Below are 18,162 nucleotides of genomic sequence, written 5' to 3' on the forward strand. Positions count from 1 at the left end.
TCAACCCCAAGTACTCAACAAAACCTAAACAATTAGGCTTGGAGACCTAACCAGAGCTGCTGCTGTGTGACCACACACCTGCTGAGATAGAGAACATGCTGGGGAATTTCCGGCAGCACATGACCACATATAGGGAGGCAAAAGATTGCTCTCTATCTCCACCTGCTGGTAGATGGACACAACCCACCAGTCTATGGATTGATCGGCTTGATGATAGGGAAACTCGATTTACAAGCATATGCATTTCAACGGAAGGCAATGTCTCCTGTAACGCATCCTGAGGAACATGGCACCGAGAGGGGGAACACCTACAGCTCATGCAGGAGCTGGCGGGCCCTAATGTGAATGGAGAGACAATGGAATCACAACATGAAGCGTGGCCCACACTATGCAGTTGGCGCGAAGAAATAAGGTCAGATTTAAAGGCAATGCGCCACGAGTTGGTGACGCTAGGAACTGACCTTAGAGGAGAAATAGCTGAGCTGGGTAACCGTGTGGCTGAAACGGAAGTGGGCCTAGAAGATCATGCTGAGTCTCCAACTATGCTGGAATGGAAATTACAGGACCAAAAAAAAAATGAAACTAGATATCTTCTAGATAAAGTGGAAGACCTAGAAAATCGGAGCCATCGCTCCAACATACGGGTCCGTGGGCTGCCGGAGATACCCGAATATTCTGACTGTGAAGAAGTAATCCACAGCCTTGCGGCTCACTTGCTCTCCAATCCACCCAAGCCTTGTGCACCGGCCTCAGTTCAGATTGAGCGTGCCCATCGAGCCTTAGGTGCGAGGAAATCAAATGTGCCAAAAGATATTGTGGCCTGCTTTGCCGAACTTAAAATGAAAGAAGCAGTGATGCATAAAGCAAGGGCAGCTAGTCCTATCCAGTGGGATAGCTATCCTATTGTCGCGTCCCTCGCCTGGACAGCGCTGCTCCCACAGAGGCCCCGCTTCAGAGTTGGCCGCCTTTCCTCGCGCCATTGGCCGGCCTGTTCAGTTACCTCACCAGATCGCCGGCCATCCTGACCTCGCAGTTTCTGATCGCCGGCCATTAGGGCCGTGTCAAATAGCCCAAGAACATGGCGCCGCCGTTCGGGAGCCGGCGTCTCTTCCGGATGCGGAGCCCGGGAAACGAGGCAGCGCCTGGGGAGTTCCTGATTGGTAGGTTGGAGCGAGGGGCTCCGCCCCCAAGCTGACGCTGCGCCTATCAGGGGGAATCCTCTGAGGACATCGCCGGGGGTCCTGCACTTCCCAGCTGACTCTCGGCGCCCTGATGGGAAGGGCTATTTAAGGAGCAGCATTTTACATGACCCTTGCTTTGGTTTCTCGTCACAGAGGATTGAAGCTTCCGTGTGCTGTCGCCAGACGTCGTTTCTGCTTAGCCTGATTCATCTGACCACTGCTTGTTCCTGACTATCCTCATTTGCTGCCAGCCCTGACCACTGCTTGTTCCTGACTATCCTCGCTTGCTGCCAGTCCTGACCACTGCTTGTTCCTGACTACCCTCGCTTACTGGCCAGTCCGCCAACCCCTGCGGTTCCAGAAGTCCCATTGGCCGCCTGCAGCTGGGGGCTCAACTCCCGGTGAACTACACTCAAGCAATGGAGCGAATTGCGCCCTTTAACTGGCCGCTTAAGAGAGGAGGGGATCCAGTATAAATGGCAGCATCCTTTTGCTCTAGTGTTTTAGAAAGAGGGCAAACAACACAGAGTGGTCTCGCTGGATGAAGCACAAGATTTTTTATCAACTGGTGATCGGAATGACCCACCAGGGAAGCAATAGCAACCTGGTAGTAAGAAGCAAGATAGGCTGAAATGGCACCGAGTGTCCCAGGGGAAAGGCCGTCTTAGGAGGCAGATTTCGGGAAGACAAGCCATATTGCCACCGGGGCCCAGCTGAGGTTCATAGCACTTGAGAAAATGCCCTGCTACATGAATGGGCAGGATCCTCACAGGAGTGGAATGCTGGCAAGTGTGGAGGACTATTGATAATGGACTGGAAGATTGCTCGAGGACATACTTCCTTCTCGAGTAGCCATGTCACGATTGGGTAAAATGGCATGCTACGGTTGGTATTGGGGAAGGATTGGGGAGGGGAATGGAAGGGGGTGGGGGAAACAAAATGGCATCTGGTGGTGGCTGAATAGGATAGCTGAAAATGGGGGTCCAGTGAATATGCTTAAGTGTCCTTGGTCTCAAATCACCCATGAAACGTAAGCTAATGTTTAAAGAAATGTTGCGTTTAAAGGCAGAGGTGATGTTTATTCAGGAGACCCATTTGAAGCCACAGCATGAAAAATTAGTCAAATTAGTCAAATTAGCGTTATCCTATAGTATTTGCCTCTAATACAACTAATTGAAAAACAAAGGGTTGCTCATAGCTTTTTCGAGTAGCCACCTGTGGCACATACATAATACAGTGTCTGATAAAGAAGGCAGATAACTTGTAATTACGGCCTCCCTGTATAATGCACAATATACTATGATGTCAATCTATGCACCTAATGAAGGACAGGGGTCCTTTATAGCAGAAGTAGAGAGGGTGTTGCAATGTCACTCGCAGGGACAACTGATTATAGAGGGGGGGGGGGGGACTTCAATCTCGCAATAGATCCGTCATTAGACAACTCAAAGAGGCAGGTAGATTATGCCAAGCGAGAGTTTTATTTGAAAACTTTTTGGCGCGCTGGGGGTTGGTTGACCTATGGCGAGGGAGTCATGGGCAGGAAAGGGATTATACTTATTTCTCTCCTAAGTATAATACATACTCCAGGTTAAACCTATGGCTGGGAGATGGGGCTATAGTGCATAACCTGCATGCGACAACTATCGAGTCCTGGTCGTGGTTGGATCACTCCCCGGTGGTATTGATGTTGGGAGTAACAAGTATCCCCAAGGGCCCTAGATACTGGTGGCTCAATGAATCTATACTACAAGATCCCCAGAATGTGTCCACTGTGGAAAAATATATTATGGAAAGATTTTAATGATGTGGATGAGATACAGCCTACTATACTATGGGAGGGTCTGAAAGCAGTCCTTCGGGGAAATCTATAGCATTACAGGCACACCTTACTAAAACACAGGAGGCTCAAGAACAAGACATTAGAAGCAATATAGCTCAGTTGGAACCACTGCACAAAGCAGACCCCTCTGATCTCCAGAGAGCGGAAATATTGCATCAGCTTAGATTAAAGCTTAATGAGATTCAAATGGCGGAGATATCTTCTCAGCTGCAAAGGGTACAGCAAGAACACTTTGAATTTGGAGATAAAGCTAGTAGGTTGTTAGCGTGTAAATTAAAGAAGCAAGCCCAGCAAAATCATATTTTTACTATCAAAAATAACTCAGGGATACAGTGCACTCAGACAGAGCAAATATAGCAGGCTTTCTACTACACAGAGCTTTATACACCTGAGGTAGTACCATCGGTATCTGACAAAGAATCCTATCTTTATGAGGCTAGCCTCCCGCAGCTATCTGCTTCTTGCTGGCCTCCCACTTAGTCACCTCTCCCCTCTCCAATCGGTTCAAAACTCTGCTGCCCATCTCGTCTTCCGCCAGGGTCGCTTTACTCATACTACCCCTCTCCTCAAGTCGCTTCACTGGCTCCCTATCTGTTTTCGCATCCTGTTCAAACTTCTTCTACTAACCTATAAATGTACTCACTCTGCTGCTCCCCAGTATCTCTCCACACCCCTTCCCGTGCACTCCGCTCCATGGATAAATCCTTCTTATCTGTTCCCTTCTCCACTACTGCCAACTCCAGACTTTGCGCCTTCTGTCTCGCTGCACCCTACGCCTGGAATAAACTTCCTGAGCCCCATCCTTGGCCACCTTTAAATTTAGACTGAAAGCCCACCTCTTTAACATTGCTTTTGACTCGTAACCACTCGCCTCCACCTACCCTCCTCTCCTCCTTTCTGTACACATTAATTGATTTGATTTGCTTACTTTATTTTTTGTCTATTAGAATGTAAGCTCTTTGAGCAGGGGCTGTCTTTCTTCTATGTTTGTGCAGTGCTGCGTACGCCTTGTAGCGCTATAGAAATGCTAAATAGTAGTAGTAGTAGTAGTAGTAGTAGAAGAAACGGCTATGTTATCAACACCCATCACACTAGATGATGAGATGGGAAGGCGGTAGAACGAGAGGGCATGAAATGAGATTGAAGGGGGGCACACTCAAGAAGAATGTCAGGAAGTATTTTTTCACGGAGAGAGTGGTGGTTGCTTGGAATGCCCTCCCGCGGGAGGTGGTGGAGATGAAAACGGTAACAGAATTCAAACATGCGTAGGATAAACATAAAGGAATCCTGTGCAGAAGGAAGGGATCCTCAGGAGCTTAGCCTAGAATGGGTGGCAGAGCTGGTGGTTGGGAGGTGGGGCTAGTGCTGGGCAGACTTATACGCTCTGTGCCAGAGCTGGTGGTGGGAGGCGGGACTGGTAGTTGGGAGGCGAGGATAGTGCTGGGCAGACTTATACAGTCTGTGCCAGAGCTGGTGGTGGGAGGCGGGGTTGGTGGTTGGGAGGCGGGGATAGGGCTGGCCAGACTTATACAGTCTGTGCCCTGAAGAGGACAGTACAAATAAAAAAGTAGCACATATGAATGTATCTTCTTGGGCAGACTGGATGGACCGTGCAGGTCTTTTTCTGCCGTCATCTACTATGTTACTATGTTAGACGATGTTGAATGGGCAATTTCAGACCTCCCTCAGAATAAGGCTCCAGGTCCAGATGGTTTTCCCACTAGGTTTTACAAACTGTTTGCTAAGCGGGTGGCCCCTATACTGCTGAGTGTCACGTTTTCACAGCAGGAACCTGGGTTTGTGAGCCCTTGGGCCACTGCTGAGGAGCAGCAGTGGCAGGCAAAACCACCCCACACCAGAAGCAAGGCAGAACAGACATACCGGTAAATCCAAGCTAGGTCTCTGGCAGTCAGCCAGCAAGCAGAAGACAGGTCCAGGCAAAGGTTCAAAAGCAGGCGGCAAGCAAAACGAAGTCCAGGTCCAGGCAAAGGTTCAAAAGGCAGGCGGCAAGCAAAACAAAGTCCAGGTCCAGGCAAAGGTTCAAAAGGCAGGCGGCAAGCAAAAGAATAGTCCAGTAACACTCCGGGTCTAGGCAGGCGGCAAGCAGAAGAATAGTCCAGTAACACTCCGGGTCTAGGCAGGCGGCAAGCAGAAGAATAGTCCAGTAACAGGCAGGGTTCAAAAGGCAAGAAACCAGCAAACACAGAATCAGGAATCAGACAAAGTCTCTCAGGCAGAAGTGCACCAGCACCCACATACCAGGGCCTAAGATGCAATGCAAAAGCAACTGACTGCAGTCTCTAGGTGATTAATAAAGCCCATCCACACCTGAGGTGCAGCAACAATGGAGGCTGTTCCCACAGGAGATCTCTAAGGACCAAATAAGGGCTTCCTTCCTGTCCTCGTTACTCCAAGATGGCTTCCTATGATATGATCTATCCAAGATGGCTGTACCCCTTGAGCTATCCAAGATGGCTATGACTATTGAGCCATCCAAGATGGCTGCCGCCATTGATCCAACCCAGATGACGGCGGCCAGAAATAGGAAACCGAAACAGATCTTCCCAGAAAGGATAGGCAGAAGCCAGCTCAGAAGCTGATCCCCAGAAATCAGGTAGAGACTGTGGGGGGGTCACGACCACAGACGTGACACAGAGTGTTTACATCTTTTGACAATATACAGGAATTGCCACACTCTTGGAGACTGGCAGCAGTCACTTTGTTGTTGAAGCTGGGGAAGGATCTTCAGCAGTGTTTTTCCTACAGACCAATCTCCCTATTAAATACAGATTATAAAATCTTCGCAAAGATTTTAGCACGCAGACTCCAGATGGTGCTGCCTAGGCTGATACATGAGGACCAGACAGGCTTCATAGCAGGTTGGCAGACTCATGATAACATTAGAAGCCTGCTGCATATAATTCAACAAACCGAGATGATAAGGTTCCAGCGCTATTACTCTCGATCGACGCTGAAAAAGCTTTCGATAGGGTGAATTGGACTTTCTTATTTTCAGTCCTGAAACACGTAGGTATAGAGGGAAGATATATGGGCTGGCTTAGACTGCTGTATACAAATCCATTAGCAACTTTAAAGCTAAATGGTACATATACTAAATCCTTGATGCTCCATAGGGGAACCAGACAGGGGTGTGCGGTTTCACCTTTACTGTTTGCTCTGTCTATCGAACCGCTTGCTAATAGGATTAGGGGGAATCCTGGAATTAGGGGCTTGGTCAGGGAAAGAAAGGAACATAAAATAATGTTATTTGCCGATGATGTGCTCCTGACTTTGGCTCGTCCGAAGTCCTCTGTACAACAGGCCATAGAAACCATCACTCAATATGGTCAGCTATCAGGTTTCAAGATCAACATTACTAAATCGGAAATTCATAATCTGACGGTTCCCTCACGGGAAGTACCTCAGCTAAAAGCTGCCTTGCCATTTGTATGGGCTGCTAAATCTATTAAATATTTGGGGATACACAACACCTACAGTGGAGGGCCTATTCTTAGTCAATAATCCCCAGAAGGTAACAGAACTTTTTGCGGAATTAGATAGGTGGGAGGGATTGACCATATCATGGACAGGGCGTATTCATGCAATCAAAATGATGTTGCTCCCTAAATTAGTATATCTATCCTGGCGCTCCTGATACCAATTCCACACAGTTTCTTCTCTCAGCTCAACCGTAAGGTGTTTGCTTACATCTGGAAGAAGCGACCTCCTAGGGTACAGAGAGCCATGATGTATCAGACATATGACAGAGGAGGTATGGGAGTTCCTAATTTCTATCTGTACTATCAAGCAGCGCAGTTGAAAGTATTAGCAGATTGGACTCCCTTCACCACTAAGAAATGGCTACATTGGGAGTGAGCTTGGGCGGGAACCAGATCTTTGGGAGATATTATGTGGCTAACGGGGAGTGATTTGCTGGCCATAATTAGGAAAGTTTCGTTGGGGGTGGGCCACCTGCTCTCAACATGGTACCGTATACGAAAAAAAAATTTTCTGGAGATAAAATATTATTTACAGACAGCCATCCAGAGGGCCCCGGGTTTCCAGCTGGGATCCTCAGAACTGATATATGAGAGGTGGGCCAAAGCTGGTTTATATAATCTTGGGCAGGTGAAGGTCAATGGGAGATTTCTTAATTTTGAAGATCTTCAAGAGGAATATTGGTTGCAGGAAAGTGATCTCCTCTATTATAGCTGTTTAAGAAATTACATTTATAGATGGGCACGGGAGGAAATGGACCTAACAGAAACAACATTAGAGAAGGCATTAAGGATGGGGGAGGGAGCAAAGGAAGCGTATCTCGGCTATATTTAGCACTACTGCTCTATAATAATCCCCAATCATACTATGTTGAACGATGGGAGGTAGCATTACAATGTACATATTTAAGGGAAACCTGGTCAAGGGGATATAGGTTCTTGCTTAAGCCATCACTAGCTCAAAATATGGTCAAAAATGGTTTCAAGATGCTATATTGGTGGTATTACACCCCTGATAGACTGCAACAAATGTTTTCTGGGGTATCAGCAGACTGCTGGCGTAACTGTGGATCTCGTGGTACCTTCATACACATATAATGGGAGTGCCCGCTGGCCCAGACTTATTGGAAACAAGTGATCAGGCTGGTTCAGCAAACTTTGCAACAAAATTACCCATGTAAAGCAGAGAATTGTCTATTGCATTTTAAGCCTCCAGAGATTAGCATCTCTCACCATAGATTTGCAACCCAAAATTTTTTACTGCCGCAAAGCTGTCATTGGCAAGGGCGTGCAAACAGCGGATTCTACCTCCAATGCAACTTATATTGCACAAGGTGGACTATCTCTACCAAGTGACGAAACTTACTGCATTGAGAAGAGGCCATTTGGGGACTTTTAACAAGATTTGGCAACCATATGAACAGTCGAAAGCGCAGCTTTCAGCACCACCATGATGCCTAAGGGCGGGGAGGGGGGGATTTAGGTTATTCAGTGTATTAGCTCCAATATGATTGCATAAGTGTCTTTAGAGTTAAGTTGTATGGCATTATAAAAATTCCAATAAAAATAAAATAAATCAAAGAATCCACAAAAAAGTTTCTATAGGCCAATGTTTATCAGCCTAGTCAGGTTTTCAAAATATCCACAATGAATATGCATGAGATGCTATACAGATTTCATGTATATCATCGTAGATATCCTGAAACCCAACTGTCTGGGTGTACCCCAAGGACTGGGTTGAGAAGCACTGCTGTAGGCACAAAGGTTTCCAAGAACAAATGAACCTAATCCAAGCCCACAAGCATTGAGTGCCTGTAGCTTCCACAGCAATGAATAGCTGGATTAGCCAACACCAAGGAGGTTTCATTGATAGGAGATGGCATCACATAACAAGGCTGAAGCCATAGCCATTATCTTGATACACTCAAAACAAAGCAAACTATTGGTCCATGACAAGCAACTTAGGCAGCCCTGATCTCTCTATATAAAATGCACCTCCAACGTTCTAATGAAGCCTCACTTTCCCAACGTTCTAAAAGTGAGGCGGCTGAGATCAATTTTCCTCCATGAGTGTCTGCCCCGCCCACACGTCAAACGTGATGACCGAGGGCGGAGCAATGACACTCACCGACCGTGTCGCGCTGCTGATTGGCTGTGCCTCGGATGAAGCATCGGATGACATCGCCAGCACAGACGAACCAAACAAAACTCCTCCCCCTGCCTAGCAATCAGCTGTCAGTGCACTCCCCCCCCTCGGCGACAAAGCGCAAAAAACAAGCAGTCACTGAAGCTGTGAAAAGCCTCCCTGTCTACGAAACACCTCACAGAGCCACCCCCCCCCCCCCCCCCGGCGCAACACCCAAGCTCCTCCGCGTTGGAGCATCACACAATCCCCTACCCCCCCCCCCCCTCGGCGCAGCAACCAAACCCCTCCCCCTGGTGCATCACCCAAGCCCCTACCCCCGCCTCCGGCACATCAACCCCCTCGCCACCCGCAGACGCAGCGGCCGGTACAAAAACAAAAAAGCAAAAAACAAATTTTAAAACTGAAACACGGCTCCGGACAGCCATATGGCATTGGCTGTCGTCTCTGCAGCCGCTCCTCCTCTCCCCTGCACGTCACTGCCCCTGAAGGAAACACCGGAGGAGCACAGCAACGTCAGAGGGGAGAGGAGGAGCGGCTGCAGAGACAACAGCAAATGCCAGCTGCCTGACGGAGCCGTGTTACAGGTTTAATGCAATGTGTTGCTACTCTCCTCCCCCCCCCTTTCCTTGGCACTGGAGCTCGGATGACAGACAATAACCCTGGATCTCTCAACTCTCTCTCAACATTATTACCATAACTCCCAGTGAGGGCGCCTCCTACCCTCCCGCACCGATCAGCAGCCATACCCAACAAAGCAGCCCACGGGCGAAAACGAGGGTCTGCTTCCGCTGAATATGTGTCTAAGCGGCTGCCACGATTTCCATTAACTCTTTCTCAGCACAGCAGGGATGACTGCAGCACTGCAAAGCACAGGAGAGCCCAACATGGCAGGAAATGAGCAAGCTAGGAGGGAAAAATCATTTAGCTGCAAAATCTAATGAAGCCCTTCTGAAGTACAAGGATTAACTCTTCTTGCAACCTTTTTTTAAGTGATACACTGAAGTGCTCATTTACATCTACTCCCCTCTTTTTCGCTACAGCTTGCATTTTGGCACACACACACTCTCTCTCACACACAGTGTATCTGTGTGCAACACACTCTCACAGTCACTGTGTCTCACATACACAATCGCACACATTCTGTGCCTCACACACACACACACTCTGTCTCTCAGACACACTCTCTCTCTCTCTCTCTCACACACACACTCGCACACACACTCTCTCAAGCAAACACACTCCCAGGAAAACCTTGCTAGTGCCCGTTTCATTTGTCTCTGAAACGGGCCTTATTTACTAGTTTATAATAAATATTTGCTATTGTTCAAGTCAACTCAATATGGTGGCAAGCTCTACGTACTGGCTTCAGACCAGATAATGGGCCAAGCACTCTCCCTCTGTGTCAATTAAACCTCCTTGGTCAACACTTTGTAAGCCATGCAGACTCCTGGAGAATGCTATGTATTACCTTTGGGAGAAGTGGTTAAAGCAGCACTGGCGCCAAGTGCTTCAGATGGTTCTGTTGAAACCGTGTCTGTACCAGAAAAAGATTGTGTGGCACCACATACATTGTCACTCTTTTTTGTTCCCGGCTTGATGATTTCCAGTCCTTGTCCCAAGCAGTCCGTGTGACTCTTGCACCCAACCATACTAGAAGGCACATCAGAGAAAGTACCACGTGAGCATGGTTTACACCTGGTGTCCTCAGTCTCACTGCCTTTTTTCTTCACCCCCCATCCAGCTTGGCAGACAGAATGAGGGGTGCAGGTGTCATTGGATAGGAAAGTACCAGGCGGACACGTACACTCACGATCAGACAAGGCAGTACAAGGTGTTCTTTCAATCATCGGCTCTTGGCAGGGTTCCAAGCAGGTATGGCACCTTTCTATCCCATTCTCATGTTTTGTGAAGGTCCCAGATGGACAAGGGCTGCATTCCCGTAGGGCACTCTCCATACAGTGCTTGGACACATGGGTTCCTGCTGGGCATTTGTCACACAGCAGCTCTTTATTGGTGGCACGGTCAGTGTGATGATATTTGCCAGAGGGCAGATTTTGGGAAGCCTTCTCAGACTGAGCCCCAGCAGCAACAAGTAACAGAAGAAGCTACAACAAGAGGGAGACAAAATTAAATTTGTTAACATATATACACACAAAATTAATACATACATAGTCCTATTTTGAACAAAATTTCTGTATCTTGAAACAGACAGACATACATGGTATTTGCAAATGCTACAAAAAAAATAAATAAATAAAAATTTAAAAATGTTGCACTCTTCGCCCCCAATGTAAATCTAGTTTTTATTGGTGGTGGGCAATGCCTAAGTGAAAATAACACCACCAGCCACTGAAGTTATGTACACAGATATTTTCACCATGCTGTTTTTATGTCTAAAACTAGAAATTGCTTACTGATTTTACAAGAGGGTAAACTATAGAACAGAATAGAAGGAGAAATTAGGTCTTACCTGATAATTTTCTTTCCATTAGTTCTTCACACCATTCCAGGACAAGTGGGTAGTTATGTCCATTGACCAGCAAGTGGAGACAGAGAATACAAAACCGAGCACCACTACATAGCTCCCTGCTAGCAGCTCAGCTCCTCAGTATCCATCCTCAAGCAAGGAAGAAAACACACCCAATCAGGAGCATGGTCAGCAATCAACATATCCAGCCCCAAGAACCATTCAAAGATAAGGCCCCTGGAAAACAGGATACAAAGACAGTTCATAGAGCCACCAACAAAGGCATCGCACCAAGGGAGGGCTCCTGGTATAGTGTAAAGAACTAATGGAAAGAAAATTATCAGGTAAGACCTAATTTCTCCTTCCATTACGTTCATTCCCACTATTCCAGGACAAGTGGGATGTTCAAAAGCACAACCGACACCCCAAATGTAGCTGCTGCCTAAGCGGCACCAGCCATTCTACCATACTTAGTGAAGGCATGCAGCAAAACGTACGCCGCTGACCTACAGATAGCCATCAGAGAAGACAACGAAGCCTCCATCCAAGACGGAGCCACACGTCCAGGAGAGCCTTCAACCTGAAGCACCTTCCAGGATACAGGCTAAGACCACAGCCACCTTCACCCACTGGGCAAAGAAAGCCTTGGGCAACATGAGACCCCCCCTGCTGTTTACCAAATAGCCCAATAGGACCAAACGAATGATGAAAAACATCAGGAACCGTGAAATGCAAGAACGCCCTGCTAAGACCAAAAGTTTCCAAAAAACAGACCGCTGACTACGGAAAAAGAAAGACCAACAAACACTAAGGCAAGAAGCATGGTACTGCCCCAAGTGAGACCCCTGCCTCTGAAAAACGGATAAAGGGACCGTCCAAGAGAGAAAGAGACTGAAGTTGCGAGAAGCAACAGGCTGACAGAAACACCTCAAAGAACACCGTGGACAGAGAGAACTAGACAGTGCTTTAGCCAATTAAGCCATGGTGCCACAGAACGAGGGCCACCTAGCAACAGGCTCAAATGGGGAGTGCTGAAGCACCCGAATGACCAGAAAAAGAACTCAGTCCAGAAGGAGCAGCTAAGACTCCTGCAAGAAGCCCTAAAAGCAAGCCAGGACCCCCACTGGACCTTGCAGCACTAGCCCCATGAATTTCCCTCCTGCCAAAAAGCCAGAAAGTGGCCCAGAGAGGACACAACGGCGACCCAAAACCTCACAGCACGCCAGACTTAGAAACACACTCTGGCAGACTCCGATGAGGAAGAGTACTTCCTGGCCCGAAGCAGGGAAGCCACCACTGAAGGTGAATAACCTTTCTTCCTCAGCCGAGCCCTCTCCAGGGCCAGGCCGCAGGACCAAAGGAAAGGGGGGAGGGAACCTCCATGGCCACTAGGCCCCAACAGAAAGACCTCAACACTGAGGAAAATCACAATGGCTCCCTAACCAGGAGCCTCACGAGATCTGCATACCATGGAAACCATGGCCAGGCTGGAGACCAGGATCACCCTGCCCCAAAGGTTTGCCACTCTCCCCCACAGCCGGCCTAAAATTGGCACGGGTGAAGGCATACGGAGGTCTCTCACTCAGACACAACAGTCGCAGGGCGAATAGATCCCTAGAGTCCTATGCCCTGTGGTGGCTGAAGCACTGAGGAACCTAGACATAGGACTAGGCCACCAGCTGAAAACAGCTCGACCAACCGCTCCCTTTGCTGGAAACCAGAGCGTACTGACTGAGCAAGTCTGTCTCCATATTGAGGGACCCCGCAAACCAGCTAAAGGAACAACTGAAGTCTCACTGCCCCATCCATTAACAAGCTGGACTCCCCTGCCAGCAGACTGCTAGGAGTCCCCCCCCCCCCCCGCAAGGCGAAAAAAGGCAACCGCCGCAGGCAAGACCGAAAGGCCAAAACGGCGGCATTCCCAACAGTTGGGCAAAGGCCTCCAGAGCTCAGCTCACTGCACGCAGCTCCAGAGGATAGAAGGCCAATGCCCTCCTTGAAGACCAAGAGCCCTGCACCAAGGAACCCCAGCAAAGGGCACTCCCTAGCCCAAGAAGCTGGTATCCATAGACACCACCTCCCAAAGCAGGCTTGAGGAGGACCTTCCCAGGGTCAACGACTGGGGAAGCAGCAACCCCCTCATGCCCTGACTGACAGCCAGAGAGCAAAAGAGCCAGATGCCGCCGCCCTCTGAAACTTGAGACCAGCAGCTGAGCAGGACCCCCTAAAGCGGCCGCATGAGAGAAGGAACCCCTTCCATGGCCACTGCCATAGATCCAAAGACCTGCATGAAATGCCAGGCCTGTGGCTGGTGACAAAGCAGGAGCGAGAAACTTGGAAGCTAACATAAAGCGTTGTCCCTCTGAAGAAATACTCAAGCTCATCGGGAATAAAAGTTGGCGTGCTGGTGCCAGCCTGCTCCTGTTGAAATTAAACACCCGAACCAGACAAAAAACTGGGAGTGAACCAGCGCTGAAGGGGTCTCTACCCAGGCTAACCAAGAAGAGACCCGCAGTCATCCAGGTACAGGAGAACACAAAAACCTGTGTCTCTGCAGAAAGACCGCCACTATGAGCATGACCTCAAAAAGGGTCCTCCGGTCCAACGGAACCAACCGGCAGGATCCAGAACAGGAATGAACTGCCAAGACAGCCCGTAGCAGGAAAGAGAAGTATGCCTCCCTGAGATCGAGAGCGGAGAGAAACTTTCTCTCCCAAACAGAGGCGATCAGAGACCTCAGGGCCGCCATCTGAAAACAGATACCTGTGGGATCCCTTGAGATCCAGAATGGGTTGCACTGTTCCCGTCTTCCTGGGAATCCCAAAAAGGATGGAGTACCGACCCAAACAGCGCTCTGAACAGACAGAGGTCCCCTCTGACAAGGAGACTGCAAGAAGAGAGGGGCTACCAGAGGGGAGAACGCCAGCACCCCGAAAATCCAGCACCTAAGCCAAGAAGGTAGTCCACACATCCCGGAAATGCCCAAAAGCGGCTCCATCTCGGCGCAGACAGGCCAGCCAGCCAGGCCACCCAAGGATGGCCGGGAGACAGCAGTCATTCACCCCGAGTGCCCTGCTGGTTCCCCGTCCCCCGGAAGGGAGAATGCCAGGCTTTAAACCGAGCCCTCTGGCCAAAATTCCGAGGACCAGGCCTACCCTTAGTGCTGACACGAAACCGGCCACTTGCCGAGCCCACAGGGAAGTCCAAGAACGAGGAACGTCCCATGGCAAACGTAGGAGCCCAACTCACCGAGTTCCTGAACCAAAATCGCTAAGGGTGTACCCAAAGAGAAAGGTGCCCCAAAGTGGAAACCTGACCACGCAAGCCTTGGAGGTGGCAACCACCGCCTACGGCCGCAGGCAGAACTGACAGCTTGTGATGAATGCCAAACACATACCCTAGGCCGAAGCCCGAAGAATGTCATACACAGCGTCCACCAGACAGCCAAAACAATGTGCCTCCAACCAGGCAGCCCAGGGACTGCCCCGGGAAACAGACTGCTGCTGCCAGTGCAAACAGGTTCATGCCACAGCCCTCGACCCAAGACAGCCCACAGCAGGAAAGACAAAGGGCTACCAACAGAAGCCTGCAGCTCCTAATGCAAACACCTCCAAGAGGGGCTACAAGGTCTGATTCTGCTTCCCATCTAGCAGATTCTGCGAGGCAATGCCGCCAGCAACCAGGAAGGGAAGAGTCAAGGTGACTGCAGACACTGAATCCAATGTAGGGAACGGAGCTTCTCCTTCTCCCCGCACTAGAGAAAAGAAGTGGACCATGGTTCTCCCAACCTGCAGGCCTGAGTCAAGTGCACTGTACATTGTGGAAAACAGGACCCGAATGACCATTACATGGGGAACACCTTGGACAAGCCCCTGAGGCCCTACGCAAGGCTAGCCGCCAGACTCTCCTCCAGAGAACACCAAGGGTTTTGCTATGGAAAGCGCTGCTAGCGCCAACGCAAACAAGAAGCCGAACTCCCCCCGCTTTAACAGACTGAGCACCCGAGGGTCATCCCCTTCCCCCAAAGGGAGCTCACCCTCCACCAAGGGCTCTGACAGAGGAGACCCCATAGAGCAGCCCAACTGCAGCAAAACAACACGAAGACTCAAGTGTTTTCCACTGTGAACTCCTGGGAGCCGGCGGGGGAAAACCCCATCCCCTGTCCCCCAGGAGATGCTAGGGCCACTGGAAAAGGGACTACTTGCACCAACCCAAAGTCTGGCAGAGCAAGAGAACAAGCCCAGAAGGGCAGGCTCTGACTCAGGGCCCCCCCCCTCGAAGAGATCCCCACTGCTACAGCTGTCTGCACGGGCTCTCACCCCAGCAGAGAACAAAATGGCTGCCATTCACCAAGACGCTGCACTGGGGACCAGAGCTGCAAGAAACACATTGCTGCGACTGAGGGCGCTCTGTGTGCGTGAGCCCCGACTCAACCCCTCTACTCGGGAACCGGACTGCACACCTTGCAGCAGCCCGAGGAGGAACCCCGCCCACTGCGAGACAGGCAGCCCCTCGCACTCCCAGCAGGGGCTGCCAGGAACGAAGATTGTCGCAGCGTGGGAAAGCATGTGGCGCACCGTGCTACATATTCGCTTGTCTTTCGTGCACTTTTTTTTTTTTTAAGTGGAGCGCAGCACAACCATAAAGCTCTTTTTTTTTTTTTTGTGAGCACAGACACAAATCGCTCCCAAGGACGTCCTGAGGCCCAAAGCACAGCAGAGTACCCCGGGTCCATGTTCCCAGAGGACACAGCCACCACCCTGTCACAGCAGGGCACTGCACCACCGGCCCGCCAAACTCACTGCGCTGCCTGCACTGTTCCTTATCTTCTGAAGCAGACTGGTTGCTGAGCAGGCTCCCATAAGAACGCAGAACACTCCAGGGGAGAAAGCACGACAGGGACCAGGCACCACCAGGTATGTCTGCCCACTATGCTCAACCGAGAACCAGTTGACTAACTGGACCAGGAGCAAGACCTCAGAACCAGAGTCAGAAGAAGTCTGTCCATCCACCTCCTGGAAATAGAAGATACTGAGGAGCTCAGCTGCTAGCAGGGAGCTATGTAGTGGTGCTCAGTTCTGTATTCTCTATCTCCACCTGCTGGTCAATGGACATAACTACCCACTTGTCCCAGAGTAGTGGGAATGAACGTAATGGAATGACATTTTAAAAACTTCCAATCAATTTCACACACACTTTTCATACAGAAGCAGCCCTATTCTAATCTGACATACCCTCATAAGGAGTATTGTGAAAGTTTTTTCCAGTTTAAAATTAACTAGTTACAGGGACTGTTCTTAACAACTCATTAAGTGCAGCAGTTTTTAGTAAAAACAAGTCAGCTGCCCTCACTTGGTATGTTTTATATCAAAGAGACCAAACAAAAATACTACTGGCATTCATAAGAAAAGGAATAAATGGATAGAGAAACCAGTTCAGCTTCAGAATGATTTTTATCAACAACCCTGAGAATCCCACTCCCAGGCTCCCTAAACACATCTGTGAAAGTGAGAAGGAAGTTTGCATTGCTGCCAGGCCACAGTAAAAAGGGCCAATATAGCCCAACATTCCCCACTTTCTTCATATGGGATTGCAATAGTAACTGCCAACATCAATAGGGAGCAAAAGAAACACTCAATGGAAAGGGCAAGGGCAGAGATAGGAGAGGCCAAGAGAAGAAGGAAAGATGGGGAGTAAAAAACCTAAAGGGTCATGAATGGAAGACTCGAAGAACAAACAGAACAATAAAACAAGATGTGGAAGCATTGTGTGTTCTGCAGGGCTCAGAGGCAGTTTCAGGAGGAAGAGGGTAGGGTAAGGCATAACAGAATGTGTTACACTGTAGCCAGTGGTTTGCTGAAGCCGGCTTGCAAGAGCAGGTTGTTAAATTTTTTGGCATCTTGCCAGCCAGTTGTTTACCGAGCGCGAGCCAGCTTGCCTCTCCTCCCCCCACCCCGCAAGCTGCAGGCTCCCCAGCTCCCCAGGTCGTCCATCATCTCCTACCTGCCCTCAGCTCCCCGATAGCCCTCATTTCTTTCCTGCCGCCACCCTGTCTTTAAATATTGTATTTTTCCTCGAGTCACGACGCTGGCATTTAAAGCAGCAACCTCGGCTCACCTCCAGCCTTCCCTTCCTTCGCAGTATTCCGCCCTCGCGGAAACAGGAAATACATCAGAAGAGGGCGGAACCATGCGAGGGAAGGGAAGGCCGGAGGCGAGCCAAGCCTGCTGCTTTCAATACTGGCGCTGCGACTCGAGGAAAAATACAATATTTAAAGACAGGGCAGTGGCAGGAAGGAAACGAGGGCTATCGGGGAGCTGAGGGCAGGCAGGAAATGATGGACGACCTGGGGAGTGGGGGAGCGGGGGGGGGGGGGGGCTGGAAGAAGGCAGGAAATGTAGGCTACTGGGGTTGAGTGGGGGGAGGTGCTAGAAGTGAGATGGTTGACATGGGCTGCTGGGGGGGGGGAGGCTGGAAGGAGATGGTTAACAATGGGATGTTGAGGAGTGGGGTGAAAACGTAATAAATGTAGTTTGGTTAACGTGGGCTGCAGAGGGAAGGAGAGTGTTGACAGGCTGCTGGGGGGGGGGGGGAGATAGTTGATATGTGTTGGAGGGGAGAGGGGGTAGAAGAAAGTAGGAAATGTGGGAAGCTGGGGACGGGGTGGGGGAAGAAGGTGGGTAATGTGGGATGCTGGGGATGGGGGGGTGGAAGAAGGTGGCAAAGTGGAGGAGTGCCTGAATGGTTACTGCAGTGTGCTTTGATCCTGGCAACCTGGGTTCGATTCCCACTGCAGCTCCTTGTGACCTCGGGCAAGTCACTTAACCCTCCATTGCCCCAGGTACAAAAAAAAAAACCAAAAAAAAACTTAAGATTGTGAGCCCTCTAGGGACAGAGAAAGTACCTGTATATAATATGTACAGCACTGCGTACATCTAGTAGCGCTATATAAATTTAGTAGTAGTAGGTGAGCCGGCACTGGGAGGTTGGAACTGGAACTCAGGGGCTGAAAAAGGGGCAGGTAGAAG

At 49.7% G+C, this 18,162-nt stretch overlaps 1 protein-coding gene across 2 annotated transcripts in view; it reads right to left on the bottom strand.

Moving 5' to 3' along the window:
* The window catches only part of TNFRSF21 (TNF receptor superfamily member 21), a 199,361-nt gene that overhangs the window by 124,002 nt on the left and 57,197 nt on the right, over positions 1 to 18,162 (bottom strand). For both annotated transcript variants that reach the window (XM_030198788.1, XM_030198787.1), the window contains exon 2: positions 10,136 to 10,772. In XM_030198788.1, the coding sequence (XP_030054648.1) occupies positions 10,136 to 10,772 (637 nt within the window). The remainder of the gene's footprint in view (positions 1 to 10,135; positions 10,773 to 18,162) is intronic.

The sequence above is a fragment of the Microcaecilia unicolor genome, chromosome 3 (genome assembly GCF_901765095.1).
Source record: "Microcaecilia unicolor chromosome 3, aMicUni1.1, whole genome shotgun sequence".
Taxonomy (NCBI): domain Eukaryota; kingdom Metazoa; phylum Chordata; class Amphibia; order Gymnophiona; family Siphonopidae; genus Microcaecilia; species Microcaecilia unicolor.